General features: G+C 39.4%; 1 protein-coding gene across 11 annotated transcripts in view; it reads right to left on the reverse strand.

Annotated features, from left to right (window-relative positions):
- The window catches only part of tcf12 (transcription factor 12), a 72,028-nt gene that overhangs the window by 37,051 nt on the left and 17,236 nt on the right, over positions 1 to 17,741 (reverse strand). For 10 of the 11 annotated variants that reach the window (XM_086174668.1, XM_086174665.1, XM_086174666.1 and 7 more), the window contains exons 5-6: positions 16,966 to 17,068; positions 1,033 to 1,094 (exon numbers count right to left, since the gene is read on the reverse strand). In XM_086174668.1, coding sequence (XP_086030794.1) covers positions 1,033 to 1,094; positions 16,966 to 17,068 — 165 coding nt within the window. Of the gene's footprint in view, positions 1 to 1,032; positions 1,095 to 7,043; positions 7,129 to 16,965; positions 17,069 to 17,741 lie in introns of those variants that run through there. The other variant, XM_086174667.1, reaches the window with a different exon arrangement.

A 17,741-nucleotide genomic window follows, 5' to 3' on the forward strand; every position in this document is an offset into this window, starting at 1 on the left:
TGACACAATAGGAGTTCAAGAACAAGTAGGTGTGTTTGTAACATTAAGTCAAAATGATCCTCTTACAGAGCCAATCTTTATTTTGTAATGTAATAAGAATATGTTATCAAATATAGTTTCTGTTTGCATCATTATAATATATTGTGACCTTGAAAAAACAAGTCTGATCTCATTACCCTGAGGAAGCAGAGTTGTTTTATTTTTTTTAATGATGGGTCAATATTACCAAAGATAATGTGTATTTTTACAGAGATCCTTAGGGCTCTTACAATTCATTTGCAATGCCTTGTTCGCCTGAAATTAACAAGAACCGGGCAGGCTTTTGATAAAATATAATCAACGGCATAAAGAGCATCAAACACAGAACAAGTACTCAAAATGTATCACATACTGCTAGAGCTTTTAACCAAGGATATTAAAATGTTGGTTGTCTCAAAGGAAATAATGGGTATTTTATCTGTTCATCTTCTTTGACCACAGTATCTTTTTACAGCCGCAGCCTCGCATGAATTACCAGCTCATTACCAGAATTTTAAACAGAAATTCAACTGTGAGCAGTTCTTGTAGTACACTAATCAAATTGTTTGTGATCAGATCGGGTCCATGAACGGTGACTTTGTGCGGTGCACAAAACTTCTTTTATAAGAAATGTTAGAGACAGTCATTATTTTAGAATGCAAGGTTTTCCTTGTTGAAAAGCTCCTCTACTTGACCCCAGGGAGGCCATTTTGAAGGAAAACAGAAGCAAATTAGTCACCTTTAGTTTAACAGTAAATTGGCAGATGCCTGGAGGCTAATAATTCTTCTCCAGTGGTTTCACTCTTCTCGCTTGGAGCCAAGTGTTGTCAAGCTTTGGAAATTATTTCCAACGTCTTATTTCCAAAGGGCTTTGAGTTTATAAACTTATTGAAGGCTTATTAGCAACTACTGATGTTGTTTACTGGGTTATGCCAGTAACGTTCGACAATTTATAGACAGTATAAGATGTACGGTACAGGAGATATAAGGACTGTCAGTTTATATGAAACTTACTGTGCAGCCAGATGCCCCAGGATCCCTCCCGAAGCCATGAAATGAAGCTCTCTCTGATTTACCTAGAAGAAAAAAAAAACACACAAAAACTGTATTATACATTTAGTCAACAGAGCATAAATGGCTTACTTGATTTTACAGCATGTTCTTTTCTAAAAGTCAGTCGTATACATAAATGGCTGTTTGTTTTACTATCAGAACACTGAAATTCATGGGCATTTTGCAAAATCCTTCGGTAAATCTCCACACTCACTCCCTGTCTCCCCTCCAACGCACTTCCAGTCACAAACACAGTTCTCTAATGTTTACCCGATTCCAGTCACTATGAGACCGAGATGTTTGTTTATGTAGACAAAACTGATTTGGTTCTTTTGAGAGAGGAGTTCAATGGTCGTGCCAGAAGATAGTGAAGACTGTGTAAGACGCTGAGATGTAGCTGGATTTCGGTCACTAAATCATTACACTACAATAAGGTGTATTCTAAGTCAGCACCAACTTTATTATTTTCATCTTGGATGACTAGCCATACAATGATTTCAGAAAATAAAAAAAAACTGAATGGAGCTAATTTACACCCATATTTGCTGTTGCCCACTTGACAAGGAACACAAGGTTTTTCTGTTTTATCAACAAATTTACCATCGATTTTCTTTTTTTTTTCCACATAAGTGAGGCCTTCCTCACATTCTTTGGAAATGTACAGATAATTATATATAATATTACAGACTGGAAAACATGTAACTTAGAACCTCTTTCTTGTAATGTATCGGAAGTGTCATCTGCATGGACACACAGTAACTTTGGAGGAAAAAAAGAAAAAAACTAAAAAACAATGCCATGTCTTTTTATTCAATGCAAAGCAGAGTTTTCAGATCAATCCCCATGCAAAAAGCTAATAATTGTAGGAGTTGCTCCTGGAGGCCGGCATATCAGCATCAGAGGAGAAATAAACCACAGTACTCGACAAGAATCCTATACACAACATCTAAACTCAGCAGTTTTACTCCCCTGGAAAAACAAACAAATATGTGAGCTCCTATGGAAGAATGATGAATAACTACAACAGCATCGTACATTATACTTGTCAGATGTCCAAATATTACAAGCACAGACAGAAATGGTGCAACTACATTATGTGTGCTCCAGGGAAACCAAAGTATGTCTTTTTTTTTTTCCTAGGCGGGGCGTTTTGTTATACAATGACTGATCTTTCACAAGCAGGGTTGAAAAGAGGCACATCTACAAAATTCACATGAGCTTATCTGAGCAGTCCTGCAGGAGACAGTTGTCGTGCCCCCGTGCAGACCGTCTCCTGAGACCGGCAGGGCTGAGGGGAAGACCAGGAAAGATGGCTTAACTTACTTCTCAAATGATATGGCTCAGAGCTATAGTTCTTGCAGAAGGAAGTAGGAATTAAGGTCTCATTTATCAACAGCATTCACTATCGGGGGAGGATGATGACATATTTTTTTTAGATGTCTGAATGTCTAAAATTGGTTTAAGGGTTACGGTCTGGTCAAGCTCAGAGTTAAATATTTATTGCCGGCATGTGTTTTGTCAAACACACTGTGTCTGATGTGAATAATTGATGGCCAGAGCTGTAGTTTCAGGCCCCGCCAGGTCAGACAGATGTCTTTTAGAAAAACCACAAAAGTAACCACACGGCTTCCCAGGTACTAAAGAGTAAAACAAAGTGTTGGGATATTTGATGATCAGTCAATAACAACCCCTTTACATGGGTGCACAGAGAAAACATGACCATAAATCCCCCTGTGAAAATATTTACTATCAAGACAAAAGACGCATTATTTTCTTGTTGCTCTGGCTAATACCAAGTCTAAGATAGGTCTAGTACTTTTCCTGGTCTTTTTAACATCTCAATACAAACGAAACAAAGTTTATGTTTACTGTCAAAATGCTTTGTCAATTTTTTTTTTCTTTATCACTGTGAAAATGTGGCATCCCCTGTCAGAATTTGTGATACGAGAATAAGAGTGTCATATCCTAACCCTTACTAATCTAGTGACATTCAGCATGTGTTTCTGACTATGGGCAATTTTAATTGTGAATTATTTTCATCATAAAATCTGTAATTAATGAGTGCACTTGTCTTAAGAAGGGGATAAGTTCATTGTCTTTTCCCTTTTTGTGTAAGGGGGATAAAAAGAAATCAAGCTCTATCCATAAAAAAACGTGTGCTTTTCAGCTAATTAATACAAGAAGATCACAAAGCAAATCATATCTTTCCAAACATCAAGAATCAATTACTTCTCCAAATGACTGTAATCCCTTCTTATCCCAGTATGCAAATTGCGCTCATCCAAGAGTGCTTTTAAGCTCAAACCTTCAGAGTATGCTCGGTGTGCTCAATATGATTACTCTGTCAGACTAACCAAACCAACTGTACCACAGGAAATGAAACAGTCAGACTCAGCTAAACATCCTCACTAAAAGCCACCCCGAAGTCCGTTCAACAGCAAGTGTTGACGTATTAACAAACAACAGAATACGACTGTAGTGACTGTTGCGTCTGCAAAGACAACAGACATAAAAATATAACCCATGTTATTTTAGTAAATAAAAATTATACATGCAAGCGCTTGTTACTATTTCTTCACACCATTTTCTGTACACATTTTCATTTGAAGTAAGGCCACTGCATACCTTAAAACTAATTCCATTGTTCATTAACACTATCTGAATAAAATTCAGTTTTACTTGTACCATCCTTATTTTCTGTGAACAATTGCAAACATGGACTGACTTCATAACGTAAATAGTGTACAAGATTAAAGAACCAACCAAAGTGAAGACTTGAGATATGCGTCATCCACCTTGTTTATAAACAGCAGTAAGAAACCAAAAATCCAGATCCAAATATGGCAAAGCGTGATTACTAATGAATGTGATGTTAAAGCCCCGACCTATAAATCATGATCTCTGGACGCAATGGAAACATATTTACTTGGTAGAGGCTCAAGCAAATATTACAATATTGATATTAACTTCAATGAAAGGCTTTTTGTGGGTCATATCACAACTGCATATCTTACAAATGTGTATAAGTCGACTAACAAAATATGTTCATGTAAAAAAAAAAAGAAAATTAATTACACCACTGAATATATCAATGTATTGTGTTGCCAGATTCCCTGACATCAGGTGAGGATATCACACCAGAGTCTGAGCTATTACTGCAGATCGATAGCCAGTTGCAGTTCAGTCGCCTCTAAACAGAACTGGGCAGCCTCCTTCTGGCCACTTTATCTGATCATGTATACCATCTCCTTGTATAGCAACATTAGACCCTCCATTAACAGGTTGCACCTAATCTGCAGTTCATCTGTAAGCTTAGAGCAGCCTTTTACTCTCCTACACAAATTACACGCCAGATCAGCAATCTCGTACAAACCTCTGCTGAGAAAGCACATTCATCATATTGAAAAAAGTACAACAAAGAGGTCACCTTGTAAAACGGAAAATCTTAAATGAGCTGGACGAATGTGCAATGATTATGATGATTTTATTGGAACATAATGCTTTCCTGATCGACATAATGTGACTGTATCTCCCATTCAGGAATACAGGACACTGATTCGCTAAACAAATCACTTCTTTAAATGGGTATTCCCTGAATCAAGTATTTAAATTGGAGTTAGCATTAGAAGGTGTTTGTGTGTGTGTGTGTGTGTGTGTGTGTGTGTGTTTGTGTGTGTGTGTGTGTGTGTGTGTGCACGCACGCGTGCATGTGTAAGTATAGGAGGTGTACAGCATTTCACCCAGTTAATCTAAAGCCCCTCATTATGGCCTGCTGGGCACTTCTGAATTAAAGTCGGTACGGTTGAATGCATGCCTGCAATTTCTAAAACTTAGAATGGCAACGTTACACAAGAGGTGTTGCACAAGTGCCATTGGTGACACTTTGGCATCAAGCATTTTATTTTAGCCAATTTCAACTTTGTCCTCCCAGATGTGTCTAACACACACATTGACATGGAAAAAAAAAGCACATGAAATCCGATGTTCTTAGGTATCCACATGACTGAAAACAAGGAGCTAATGTGACAAACAAGTGCAGATCAAAACCTTGTCAACAGCAGATATAGAGTAACTCTGCAGTTTACAAGATGACGAAAATGTTTCCATTAATTCTTCTGCAGTACTTTGAGGAAATGTGAGGGTGTGAATGAGAGTATGTATTTCTATATCAAAACATCTTTTTTCTGAAATATCCAGCATTTTCAGCTGAATACAAATTCACCATGTTTGACAAGCTGTTTATGGTTTCTGTGTGTATGAAAGTGTCAGCATGCAAAGACTGTGCTATATCCACAGTCAATTTATTATGCTTGTAGTTCATGCTCTTTTTGTTTTTAGTGGTATTTTAATTGTACAGAGAGATCATGATGGGTTTTGGCTTTTTCATTTGGTTTCATATTTCCAATTGCATTCCACGCCTTGTGCTAAACATAACTTCACTGTTTCTGCTGTAACATTCCTTCACCCTTTTGAAGTAAGGTCAATCCAACCAATCAATTATCTAGGGTCCTACTATTTTTTGATAAAATGCTGGAATAAATTACACATTCGGACAAACTTTGCAGAGGACAGTGGTTCAGTTGTGTCAAGAGTTTGCAAAGCTGAAGCAATTCCAGGTTAATTCCGAGAGGGCTCTCTTTTGGGAGCAATCTTATCCCCAGTTGTAATAGGATGCTTGAAGGGAATTCTCATGAACATGAGGTTTATGAACTCCATCACCACTCACCCCAGGGACACCCAAACTAGAAAAGCTAATGAAATTATATTGGCAAACATTAAAAAAAATAATGAAAAAAAAAGTATATTCTAACATCATTAAAAAAAGATAAACAGGTCTAAATTTAATGCAAGAAATCTAAAATGAGTTCTTTAAGACATCAGACAATTTTTGTAATTAGATTTACAGTCCAGGGTGGGTAAAATTTACTCTTCAAACAAAAAATAGCCACAATCGACATTTGGCGGGTATTAGGTCTCTGCCCAGTCCGTACGCTAAATATAGCTCACTGAATTGAAGTTCAACTATTGTTTAGCCAGGCCTCAGAATATTTTCCCGAATGCTTTCAGACATTAGCTGTTTCTTCCATCGTGCAGGTTGCTGTTATATTAGAGGGGGCCGTACTTTAATATATGGCAACTTTTCTTCACCTGCTGCGAGTACATACAGCAGTTGTGACACTGAAAAACAAATGTGATACCATTTTCAAAGTACTTCAACCTCATTTATTCGCACACTAAATGATAAATGAACATTAGGTGATGAAATCCTCCGGAAGGAAAAGGCAAGCCGGCCAGTCATTGTGCCTTCTTATTGATCACGGAGCTGCAGCACACCACAGTGTTGAGTTCCTTTTTTTTTTGCTTTTTTTGATAACGCAAGAGCTAGTGACCTAAGCATCTCCTGGGATCAATCCAAAACCCCTGCCACTAAAACAGGCAATTAGCGAGCGTGCTCCAGCGCTTGTGAGACGCATTCCAAAGGCCTGCTTTTTTTTTTTTCCATCCAGCAAAAGAGTCGATTTTCCTCGCCCTAAGGAAAACCAAGACCATGAAAACAAACGAACAAACGTAATACAGGATGAGGAAATGTTGTTAATGCAGAAAGCAAATGAACTCATCAGGCCAGCTCAGCCAGTTTATTATTTTTCTGACTAAAGGTTTGTTGTTGGGCTTCCTTGGTATATAACATGATTTATGGCACCTCACTTCAACATCAAAATACTGCTATAGGACCCCTAAGTTTTTTTTTTTTTTTCAAACATGTATTTCATTAAATACCCTGTTCTGCAATCCTAGACAAAAGGTATAAAGGTATCAATATCCAGGGATACAGAACCTCGTAGAAAGTCAAATACAGCTTTCTGTGTGATACTGAATACAAGTTAAGCAGTCTGTTCCTGGCAGTCGCCCCCTCTCAGACAACAAAAGAAAGCACAGGGACAAATTAGATGTACACTCACTTTTCCCCATACCTTTAAAAAGGCCTCCTTTGTTTCCTTCTCTCAAGAGTTTGTGTACATCCATCCTGTCAAAGCTGTTTGATGCTTCCACCAGGTTCTGTTTGACAGCAAATAAAAGCTGGCTGGGTTAGAGGTTAGGCCAGTGTGGATGAGGAAGCAGGGGAGAGAGGCAGAGCACCAACCCAGCTTCCTCCCTGGCCGTGTAGCGGCCAGCATTGAAAATAACAGTAAGATGGAGAAAACAGGATAGAGCCGCACAAGACTGTGTAAACATGCCTCCCCTACCCTGGGCTCAACATCAACTTCTGCAAGCGGCCTTGGCAGCAGTGACATTATTCAAAACAGCTAGAGCAAATGTTAATGAGGTCTAATTTGCATTTTTTTTCTTTGTTGAAATGTCACTGATTATTACGTACTATGATGATAAATGCTTCTGCTCATGCAGCTTGATGTGTAATTAGCCATTAGGTAGAATGAATAGATCAATTAAAGGAGAGGGAACAGGATTAAGAAATATCAAACCAGGGAGAAATGTAGGGGGGAAAAAAAACAAAATGACACATTGGAAGAGGTTAAATAAAAGCTCACCTACACTGGTTCTAGATTATGCGAAAAATCTAGGACTGAGAAAAGGTTTCTAAGAACACAGCAAGATCAGATATTCCTTATCCTATTGCAATTTCAAAATCTTGAACTCCTTTTTACAATCGCATTTTCTTGTAAAATCAATCTCTACGAGGGAGGAGATGTGCTTTTCCTGATTGTATTTATCTCCTCTCGGGATAATCAGGTGCACAGCTCGGTCCATTTGTAATTTTTCCAACTTGGTAAAAAGGAGAAAAGGAGGGGTGGGCAGATAGGGAAAAATGTTTTCGCTTGGCCTTTGCCTTTTTTCAGAGCCCGTCTATTCTCCTGCCAGTGCTTTTTATTCACAAATGAGGAAAAAAACACATTACTGTGGAGCAGATGGGAACATTCCACATGACCAAACCAATCAATCACATTGGTGGGACGCAGGTGTGACACAGCCGTGCAGCAACACACCATTTCACAGTCTATCAGGCACAAACACATGGTCACCAATCAATGGCACCCTGAGGACCCATGAGGAGGGGTGCTTCTCTGCAACCTCACTGGTTCATGGCTGATGACTTCATAATCACACATCCATTCTCTCTGAGGAGAGAGGCGATGAGCTTCCTAATAACATCTCCCACCATGTGAACACCAACACTGTAATGGATGCTGCTTCAGCAGAGACATGTTCCGCGCATCACACTGTGGACTCACCGCAAGATTGAGAGATATCCAAGGAAACAAGGGCACATTTTAAAAATAAAGAAATGCCTTCCATTTGGTTAGAAGAATCAAGGTAGGATTAAACATCAAAGTAGGTGTCTATGTTTGCTGTCGGATGCCAAACAACTGTTGAGCGGTGAAACAACTGAAGCCAAGGTGAAGGACAAAAAATAAAAACACATGCTTCACGTGGTTTAGGAAAGCTGATCCAGCTTTGAACATTGTCCTCTTATTTTGTTATACACAAAAAAAAAAAAAACAGCCAAACTAAAATGACTGGCAGTTTACTGCAAGAATTCAAAGCTAAAAATACGCTCAGTAGATATAAGCTGAGATAGATACATGTTTTGATGCTTTGTGTGGATGCTTTTGCATTTGGGTGAAAACTGGACCAGCCTTGAATAAAGAGTTTGGTTACTTGAGGCAAATTATTTGACCTTCCACTTCCACAATTCTGTCAATAGATATGCATCATAAACGTATCATGGAGGCCTGCCTCTCACTACACTTCACACTCTCAAGGGCTGGGCTGGTGCAGCAGAAAATGTCAGGCATTGCCAAATGGGAATATAAGTGAAACTAATGTTTGCATTTTATTACCCAAACCACTGTGGTGGAAAAAGACAAGGGTGTGTCTAATGGTTTTTGTGTGAACCAACACAGCATGTACATCGGACAAATGAGTAAGCATTTGTGACTGAAGGGATGTTAGGGGTATTGGCCATTGGAATTAACTACACAGGATGCTTATGTATCTGAACAAGGAATAAAACCATTGAACAATTTTCCAGTGAGGTGTCATAAATGACAGATGCTCTTCCGTTAAAACCTAATCTGACAGCGGGAACGGGCAATACGGAGGGATGCTGTGGATTGTAGATACATATTTACTGGGGAAAATGAATGCCATTTCTACTGATTTTTTTTCCACATTATCATGTTAAAGTAGTGTGCTATGTGTATACAAACTGCATGGTCTGTGGTCTTTGAATCTTTGCATTTATTTCTCTTTTTTTAAGTGCAGCGCAAACCTTTAAGTTCCCATTTTACATTGATTTGTTTGTCTCTGTCAAGTTATTTTCAACTGCCTGTTATATATTTCCCCTCCTTTTTTTCCCCCCACACCAAGTAACACTCCTACGGTTTTCTTCTCTCAGCACCAGTACTGCCATGATGTAGTAAACAGACTCTTGGTACACAGCGACATTATAATTTTGTTTTTGTCTTGGTTGTATCCTCTGTTCTGTTTAGTCTGGCATTTTTTTCCTGCTTTAAACTTGCGCAATGCAAGCATATTTTGCGATTTTGTTAGTTATTGCTGTGTAAATCTAAATCCTAATTATTTGACTCCTGCCTGCTGTGCCCTGCGCTGCTGTCCACATCCTGCATTCTCTTGGCAGGGAGCTAGAATTGATTGTCCACTAATCTGAGGTTACCTTTCCAGTCCCCCCTACTGCACTGTGTTCTGGTGACTAATGTGCAGGAATCTGCTTTTCCATGTGTCAGTTATTGTGTCAAAATAAACAAAACTCCTTTGCGCTGGTTAAAAATACAATTGCAGAGATCTGACCCCTGGAGCCGATTCTTAGCGACTCGTTAAGTCATGATACCTTGGTCCTTGTCCAGGGTTTTTTTTTCTCCTCTTTAAAGAGACAGCCCCCTCAGGCCTTCTGAGACTACAGCTGATCCTCCTCTGCAGCTGGGCAGACTCCCGAGTCAAAGGCTGGGAGCCAGGGCATGAGGGGCAAGGCAGGGGCTCGACAACACCAGGATGGGCTGAGGGAAGCGAGTGGGAGGGGAGGGCTGGGATGTGAAGATGTGGGCGTAATAGGGATGGAGAAAAGGGATTTGTGCCCTTTCAGCTCGTCTTCAGCTCTTCGTGCTCCACTGACCTCAGAAATAGATAAGCACACCCCTGCAGTTCTGCATAATGACTAGCTACATCCACTAAAATGTAGTGCACCACATCTCCTTGTCTTCCTTTTTCAGTTCAGCTCATTTCACATACACTATAGATATACATTTCACAGTTCTCATTTAAGATAAAGTGACAATACAATTGCTTGCCGTGAGTCGACGTCGAACCCGGCTTTGACCGCACGAGCTCGTGGTGCATGTGTGCGTACACGCGTTGGATGTGTCGGTGCGTATGTGTGTGTGTCTGTGCTGTGGGAGAGCGCAGCACCTGTGAACCACATGGCAGTGAAAAAAAAAAATTGTGCACACCTGAACAGCACCTGGCCACAATCACAGCCAGGGTCTAAGAAGGGTCTCCCATGGGAAGAAGCATTAGCGCATGACACCTGCCCCAATCACAACACACTGGGGATGCCAGTGTGATGTGGGATTTGACACTTCACCAAAGCCTTCAGGGCCAATTACAAGTGGAAAGACTGAGGCTACATACACAATGATACATTTTTTTTCCATTTTGAAAGCAGTTTCAAAATGGAAACATTTTGGTCAAAAAGGTGTTTTAATTTTTTTTTTTTTTTTTTTTTTTTTTTGCTTACTCCCCAGACAACTCACATCACATTTTTGTACATTGAATATTGAACTCTACCTCAATATGCAGCTATAACCAGAAAGCTAATTGCTAGTCAAAAAATGCTACAATGACATTACTTGCTAACATGTACTGCAATAATAACAGTAGCCATTTTAAAAACTACTGAAAAAATTCAGAAAATTAAATTGATGTGTTATTGCCTTTTACAGGATTTCACAAATTTGCCACAGTAGACCTCCTGAATATGAGGAAAACTGCATACAGTTTCTCTTTTTCATATCAGAAAACAGGAAACAGGCATGTTTTTAAACACAAAACTGTTATCCCTTTTTATGCACTGTTATTTCACACAAAATCAACTATGAGCTTTTGTCCTTCTGGGTTGCACTGGTACCATTAGGACTTGCTCGGGCGTCTAGTATGATTATACCAAACAAAATTTTAAAACTACGCAAATGTCTCCTTAGTTCACAGACCATAATACTCCGAGACCTATGCAATCGCTGTTACCTGTGTCACATGGTTGGCAGACAATCCCCTCTTGAATCTTTTATGGTGTAGTGTGCTGGGGATGGATCGTGCTTGGTGGTTAAAATAAACTGTCGAGGCAAGCTAGTTTTAAGCTTGCGATTGAGCTGGAAGGCAGTGATCATTGTATTTCTCGAAGGACCTTGAATAAAACTCACAAGGGAGAACTCCAATCCACAGCGCTCTGGTTAGCCAGGGACGCACTGATCGTAGCAGGCTGATGTCTCTGTGCTTGAAGATGGATTGCAATGGGAACTTTGTTTTTGCTGAGCCAGTAGGCTTTGTGAGGCTTGCCCACTGTGCATGTACATATGAATCAGCTATAGCCTAAAAATCCAGAAAATTAGCGCATGTACTGTAAATTTTGAAATGAAACAATCTAAGTTAAAAAAAATCTAAATAACTGCTTTATTCTGCAGTTTTGTACTGCTTTGTTTTCAATGTCAATTCACTTCAGTTTTACCTCACGTGTACTTCTACCTATACTGCATTCATCTCCTTCAGGTAGTCACATGGTGGTCACATGTGGGAGAGGGATCCGTGTGGCTATTTGCGTGTGTTGATGACAACATTAAGCTGATTAGTTTTCATGCAAAGCCAAAGCTGTATGGGTAATATGTATGAAGTGCCCCTGAGGAATGTGAGAATGAAATTACGACTCAGCAGTTATGATATCATGGTCTCAAGCACATGGTTGTAAAGAGGTCTGATGCAGAGTCATCATCACAGGGAAGCAGTAAAGCCAGCGTGAAACCTCTTTGTTTAAGTAAAAAATCATTAAAAACAAGTAACAACTTTTATTATTTGTCAAATTATTTTAGTAGAACATAAGGGTACTAAAATGCCAGGTCTAAGTATTACACGTTACACTGCATTATGCTTACTGTTGCCTTTTTTTTCTATGTGATTGACTTTACTGAATGTTATATGTTTGATTTTATGTCAATCAACATTTCCTCCTCTTTTCCTATTCCAATGAAAGGACACACACTGTGATCACTTGCAGCTGTAAGTAGCCTCAAAGCATATAAGCATAGTAATTAGGTATGAGAGGAGAAAAAAAAACAAAAATGAGAAAAAAGACAAACATAAAGCCTTAACACATGCATGTCTAGTCCAAAAGAAAATAGACGGATCAAGGGTGCAGTTCTTTGAATTGGAGCTTATGATCTGTTGTAATTGCTTGAATGAATCCCCTCACACACACACAAACACGCACAAACATACAAACACACATACACGCACACACACAGACACCTATGCAAAAAGCACATGGAATCTTACACAGATATTGCGAGACGTGGGGTAAAGCCCAAGACGAGACATGAGTAAATCAACAACACTATATATAGAGACACATATTGTTTATTTATATGAAAGAAAACTAGGGAAACCTGGGGGAAAATCTAATACCACATGCAAATCAAGTCAGAAGGAGCCCTCGTGCTGTGACGTGGGAGTGCCAACCACTGCTCTGCCAACACCGTAATTTCTAGGACACAAAACTCATTTCAGAGATTTGAGACAAATCCAGGCAATATATGTATCATGACATGAAGCTCAATTTAGCATCCAGCTGCATTTATAATGTGATATAGAATTTAACCACCTAAAACCTGGCATCTGCATGCATGGGCATCACATTTTGGGTTGACTTAACGTGTTCTATGGAAATTCAGACCGAGTGTCCCCATATGTCAACATAATTTTTCTCAAAAACTACATCATTTGAAAAGACGATGCATAGTTTTTAAACTTATCAGGTCTCGATAAGCACCAATAGCAAAGAGAAATGAAACAATGTGTTCCAAATTCAAGCCCACGTTTTAGGAGGTTATGGAACCATGGTAGCAAAAACTGCAATAACTCCATCCAAGTGACCAAACCCATCTCTCTTTGAAAAAACAATATTTACTTATAACATTGTAAGCATGATTCCCTTTATTAGGGGATATTAGAATTTTCATACTAAGGTTTTGATGGCACTATATTTTCTGAATTTACATTTCCATGGAAGCTTTCAGAGGCTTTCAGTGGTCTCTGTGACACTGTAATCAATCTCAGGGTTGGCAAGTGGCGTAATGATCTGCAGTTGATCCTGATCCTGACATCCCTCATCTTGCTGTTTGGCATATATGTCAGCCACAAATTCACAATAACGCCTCATAAAATTGAGCAAAAGGTTCACATTACCAGGTTATTTCTAGATGAAGCCGAGAGACAGTTTATGCATATGAAAGATTCCCCTATCAAAGAGATGCTGTTTTGCTTATGTTTTTGTTTTAACATAATCTCAGTGTTTGCTTAGAGAGTGCTATTTGGCTTCTTTTGTGCACGCACAATGTTTATAAATGAGGATCCCATTCTTTTCAGACCTGGTGAATGACGGGTTTCATAATTCCTTTTCAATGAGAGGCGAACAGGCAGTTAGACAGATGAGGGCAATCTGACAGGCGGAGCAACAAGCAGGCTCGATCCGGTGAAACTGTCACATTTGTGCTTGTTTCATGCACTCGTCTATGGCTAGAATTGTGCTGTGTGGGAAATTTCCTTCAACAGTGTGTAAAAAGCTAATTTGTCTGTCTACTCATATGAAGTGTGGAGTGACAAAACACAGGTATGCATGTGAAGTGTCACTCCCAGAGTGACAAAAGCGGTTGTGTGTTCACAATGGCTGTGAAAAAAACATGTGTCTCAACGAGGAACCTACATATTAAAATCACATTGATGAAAATAATCTACTGATGCTGCTTCCACACGAAGACGGATACGATAATAGTATAGCTTCAACCCTTCAATATGACAGATTTGGTGTTTGGTCTGAAGCCATAGGACGCTAAAACATCATCACGTAGGATTGATTCTCTGAACAGTGTTCGAGTAGATCGCCAAACTGGTGTGTCTCAAACGTGCGTTTGTGACAAGCGTTTGAGTCCGGTGGACTCCCGTGTCAGAGAGTCTGGAAAGTCCTGTCTATATCATGCTACAAGCACAACAACAACGTGTCTACCACCTGTTGGGCAGCATACAGTGGATGACGAATCAGTAAGAGGATTGTAGCAGAGTGGAGTTGGACTCGGGGCGGACTGTGCATCAGCTGGTCTCATGCGTCTCTAACATGAGAACGGCCCTCTTGGGAGAACGGTGTCATCGTTATGCAGTCATTGCTCCTTAGACTATCATTCGTCAGCTTCATATCTACGGCGCCACTCCCCCGTTTTTAGGCCACTGCCTGTGTTCAATGGAAAAACCATCCAACCAACTTTTTAATCATTAGAATCGTCGTTTCTGAAAACAGACAAAATAAAGAGTCTAATTTTCTTTTTGGCATTAACTTCAGAAAATGCTGAAAATATTGCTGGAGGTGTAGTTGGTGTTGGTGTGACTGCAAAATGTACAGACTGATGGTGATCACAAACCAGAACTACATTGAAACTGTTTGGACAAACAGTGACACCGTCTTTGCGCAAGTGAAATTCATCATATTGCTGCCAGTATAAGATTTCATTCTGTGCTCACTGACAAGGTTAGGTTTGATTTACACTTGTGTTTTGGCTCAACACAGAACCTGCAGCGTCGCCAGCCCAGGGCCGCAGGTGTTTATACTTCTGCGGTGTTGAGGGTCTTATGCAGCATTCACACCACCAAAATGCTAGCTGGTAGTGGGGCTTAATGCCACTGTGTTCAAAGTCCTTTCTCTCCAGGCAATAGAAGTGGAGTACAGGTCCTTTTTTTGTTTTATATACTGTATTTCAGCCAATTAGCAACCTAACTCCTTGACTAGTTCACGACCCAAAACATAAAGATAGGCTGTGTAGATAGTTTACACTGTAACTACCAACAAACAGAAGTTTATGTTCCCCAACAGCATATAATTATAGTGTTTTTTGTATGTATTCATATATTTTTCCATACAAACACTTGAATTAGAGTTGTTGCAAGTGCTCAGTTGACAATAGGTTACAGCTATGATTGTTCTGAAATATGAGTAGAAAATAACAGCAACTGAGCCTAAATCTGTAAAACTAGGGTTAATAAAAATTGTTCCTATATTTCAGCACAACATTTTCTTTGCTTACTTGTGATGTGATTTTGCTTAACTTGTCTAACTACAGAGGGAGTGGTTCAGCAACCTACTTGCCAAAAGTGCAATTTCACTTGGCTCTATAAAATTTGCCTCCACAGTGATCGCAGTAACGGAGCTGAGATACAAGCAAATATTTCTGACCTTTTTTCTATTCTTATAAATTTGTCTGCTCAGGTCTCTTCTCTCACTGCAGTAGTTGGTTGCTTGAGTATTCCATTGTCACTAGAGATTTGCAAAAGGTCCATTTCCACTAACGGTTTTACACCTGATTAAAAGCCAACTTTGAATAGAAGAGATTGTATCCTCTTCATGCATTATTGGAGATGCCTCTGGATTTCGAACAGACCGTTGAACAATCCAATAGCTGTAGAAAGCTATTGGATTTAACCATTACATCCACTAATACACGAAAACCCATATCAATCCACAAGAATAACTTTATATTCTACTAAGTGGTTATTCTATCCGTTTTTATTGCTGCAAGGCACTTGGCATGATTTAATGAGAGCACTGAAGACTCAGTTAATCAATATATATCCCAACAACTATCACTGTTGTGAATTAATTGAACAAGGCCAGACCATTATTGTATTCCCAGTCTATTACAGGAACAGTTTACAATCACGGCGTCAACTTTTGAAATATCACTGCGGGACATCTAATACATTCTGAAGCTTGCAGGCAAACCTACAAATAATCAAATAGTCATGTGATTCATTGCGAGAACGATTACTTTGTTTTAGTTCAGGGGTAGCCATTTATGAACTATGGACACCACTAGGAAACCAATCCCCCGGGCTTTTTCCTAATGAGTTGAGACACGGGTCCCCACAAAACTGATGGCTTGTTATATATCGGGGCGGGAGGGAGAGGGGAAAATGCAGTATTAAATGTCCCGTTTCATTATTTTAACAGGAAACTATATCATATCACAAGTCCAAATTACAGCTGAACACCTGGGTTTAAAGAAGATGCATTTCTATGGGAAGTCTTCTTTTTTGGGGGGAAATAAGGGCATTAAAAAGCAGGAAACAGTAATGGCAAGAAAATGAATCCAGTTATAAGCAAACCAAGAGGTGATTCAATTAAAAGAGCAATCAACAGAAGAACCATAGACCAAAGAGAAAACACATGTCCAACACATGCTGAATTGTAATGCCTCTGCTAGACCAAACACACAAATAACCACTTCCTGCTGACAACAGAAGTTGCTCTGAGTGCTTATGAAGATTAGGAGACAATATTTTATGACAGAGAGCTATACTGATGGCATGACTTCTTGCCTGAGGGAGGGTCATCACAAGAGGAGGAATGAGGAGATATTGAAAGGGGAGAACGACTAAATGAAGAAATAAAGACAGCAGAAGATGGAAAAATATCCCTGGCAAACCTTTCAAACTACCTCCTCCAGATGCATGATGTGCCTTCAACACAATCAGGCATTTCACCATAATGTCTTCCCACTACCAAAGGCCAAGTGAGGAGTGAGTCGAAGAGAATCACTTACTTACCCATTACGTTCGAGTTCATAAAAGGTGTTGGTGACAATCCTTCATGAGACACTAATCGACTGTCACTCAAATGATCGCCGTAATGAGGGCTGTCTGCGAAACCCTGGGGAAAGACATCAGAATATTAAGCACATTATTTGGGAACCTCACTAATTGAGTGTCATGACATACCCCTAATGAGTAAGGGAAGAGCTAAACTGTTTTGTTATGGAAATGAGCTACACACACAGTCAAACATAACGGTTAAAAAAATAATTACTAGATAAACATGTTTTTTTTCAGTTCTGTTAATGACGAGTGCAGGGAAAGCCCTTACTACTGGATCGAAATCCGGCCAATGACTTAGACTGAGACGTGTGTAAGTGTAAATCTAGGCTTTACATGTGACATTATGCTTAAACAGATCACTTTCCTTTCAAAATTTAAATGGTCCAAATCAGTACTGACATGGTTTTGATAAGCTTAGAAGTTGTTCCAAGTGTCTTCTTCTTGGGCAATGGATAATGTAACATTTAAACAGCACACAATACGTGCAGTTGGTCTATATGCCTTTCGGCAGGTTTTAAAAAAAAAAAGTCGTTTGGAGAGGATGGAGGTGCATACCCTCTAAAATGCTCTCTTCCTTTGCTGATTAAAATATTTATGCTGCAGGTTAAGTTGAAATTGTCAGTTCTTTAAATAAGTCGCCTTCTGGCAGAAGCAGACTTATAATGAATTCACAAGCTAGTCAAAGAATATAAGTCACACAGTCATCATATGGATCAAAAACAACTATC

The sequence above is a fragment of the Fistularia commersonii genome, chromosome 27 (assembly GCF_037954325.1).
Source record: "Fistularia commersonii isolate RoL2024-O1a breed Wild chromosome 27, RoL_Fcom_v1.0, whole genome shotgun sequence".
NCBI lineage: Eukaryota > Metazoa > Chordata > Actinopteri > Syngnathiformes > Fistulariidae > Fistularia > Fistularia commersonii.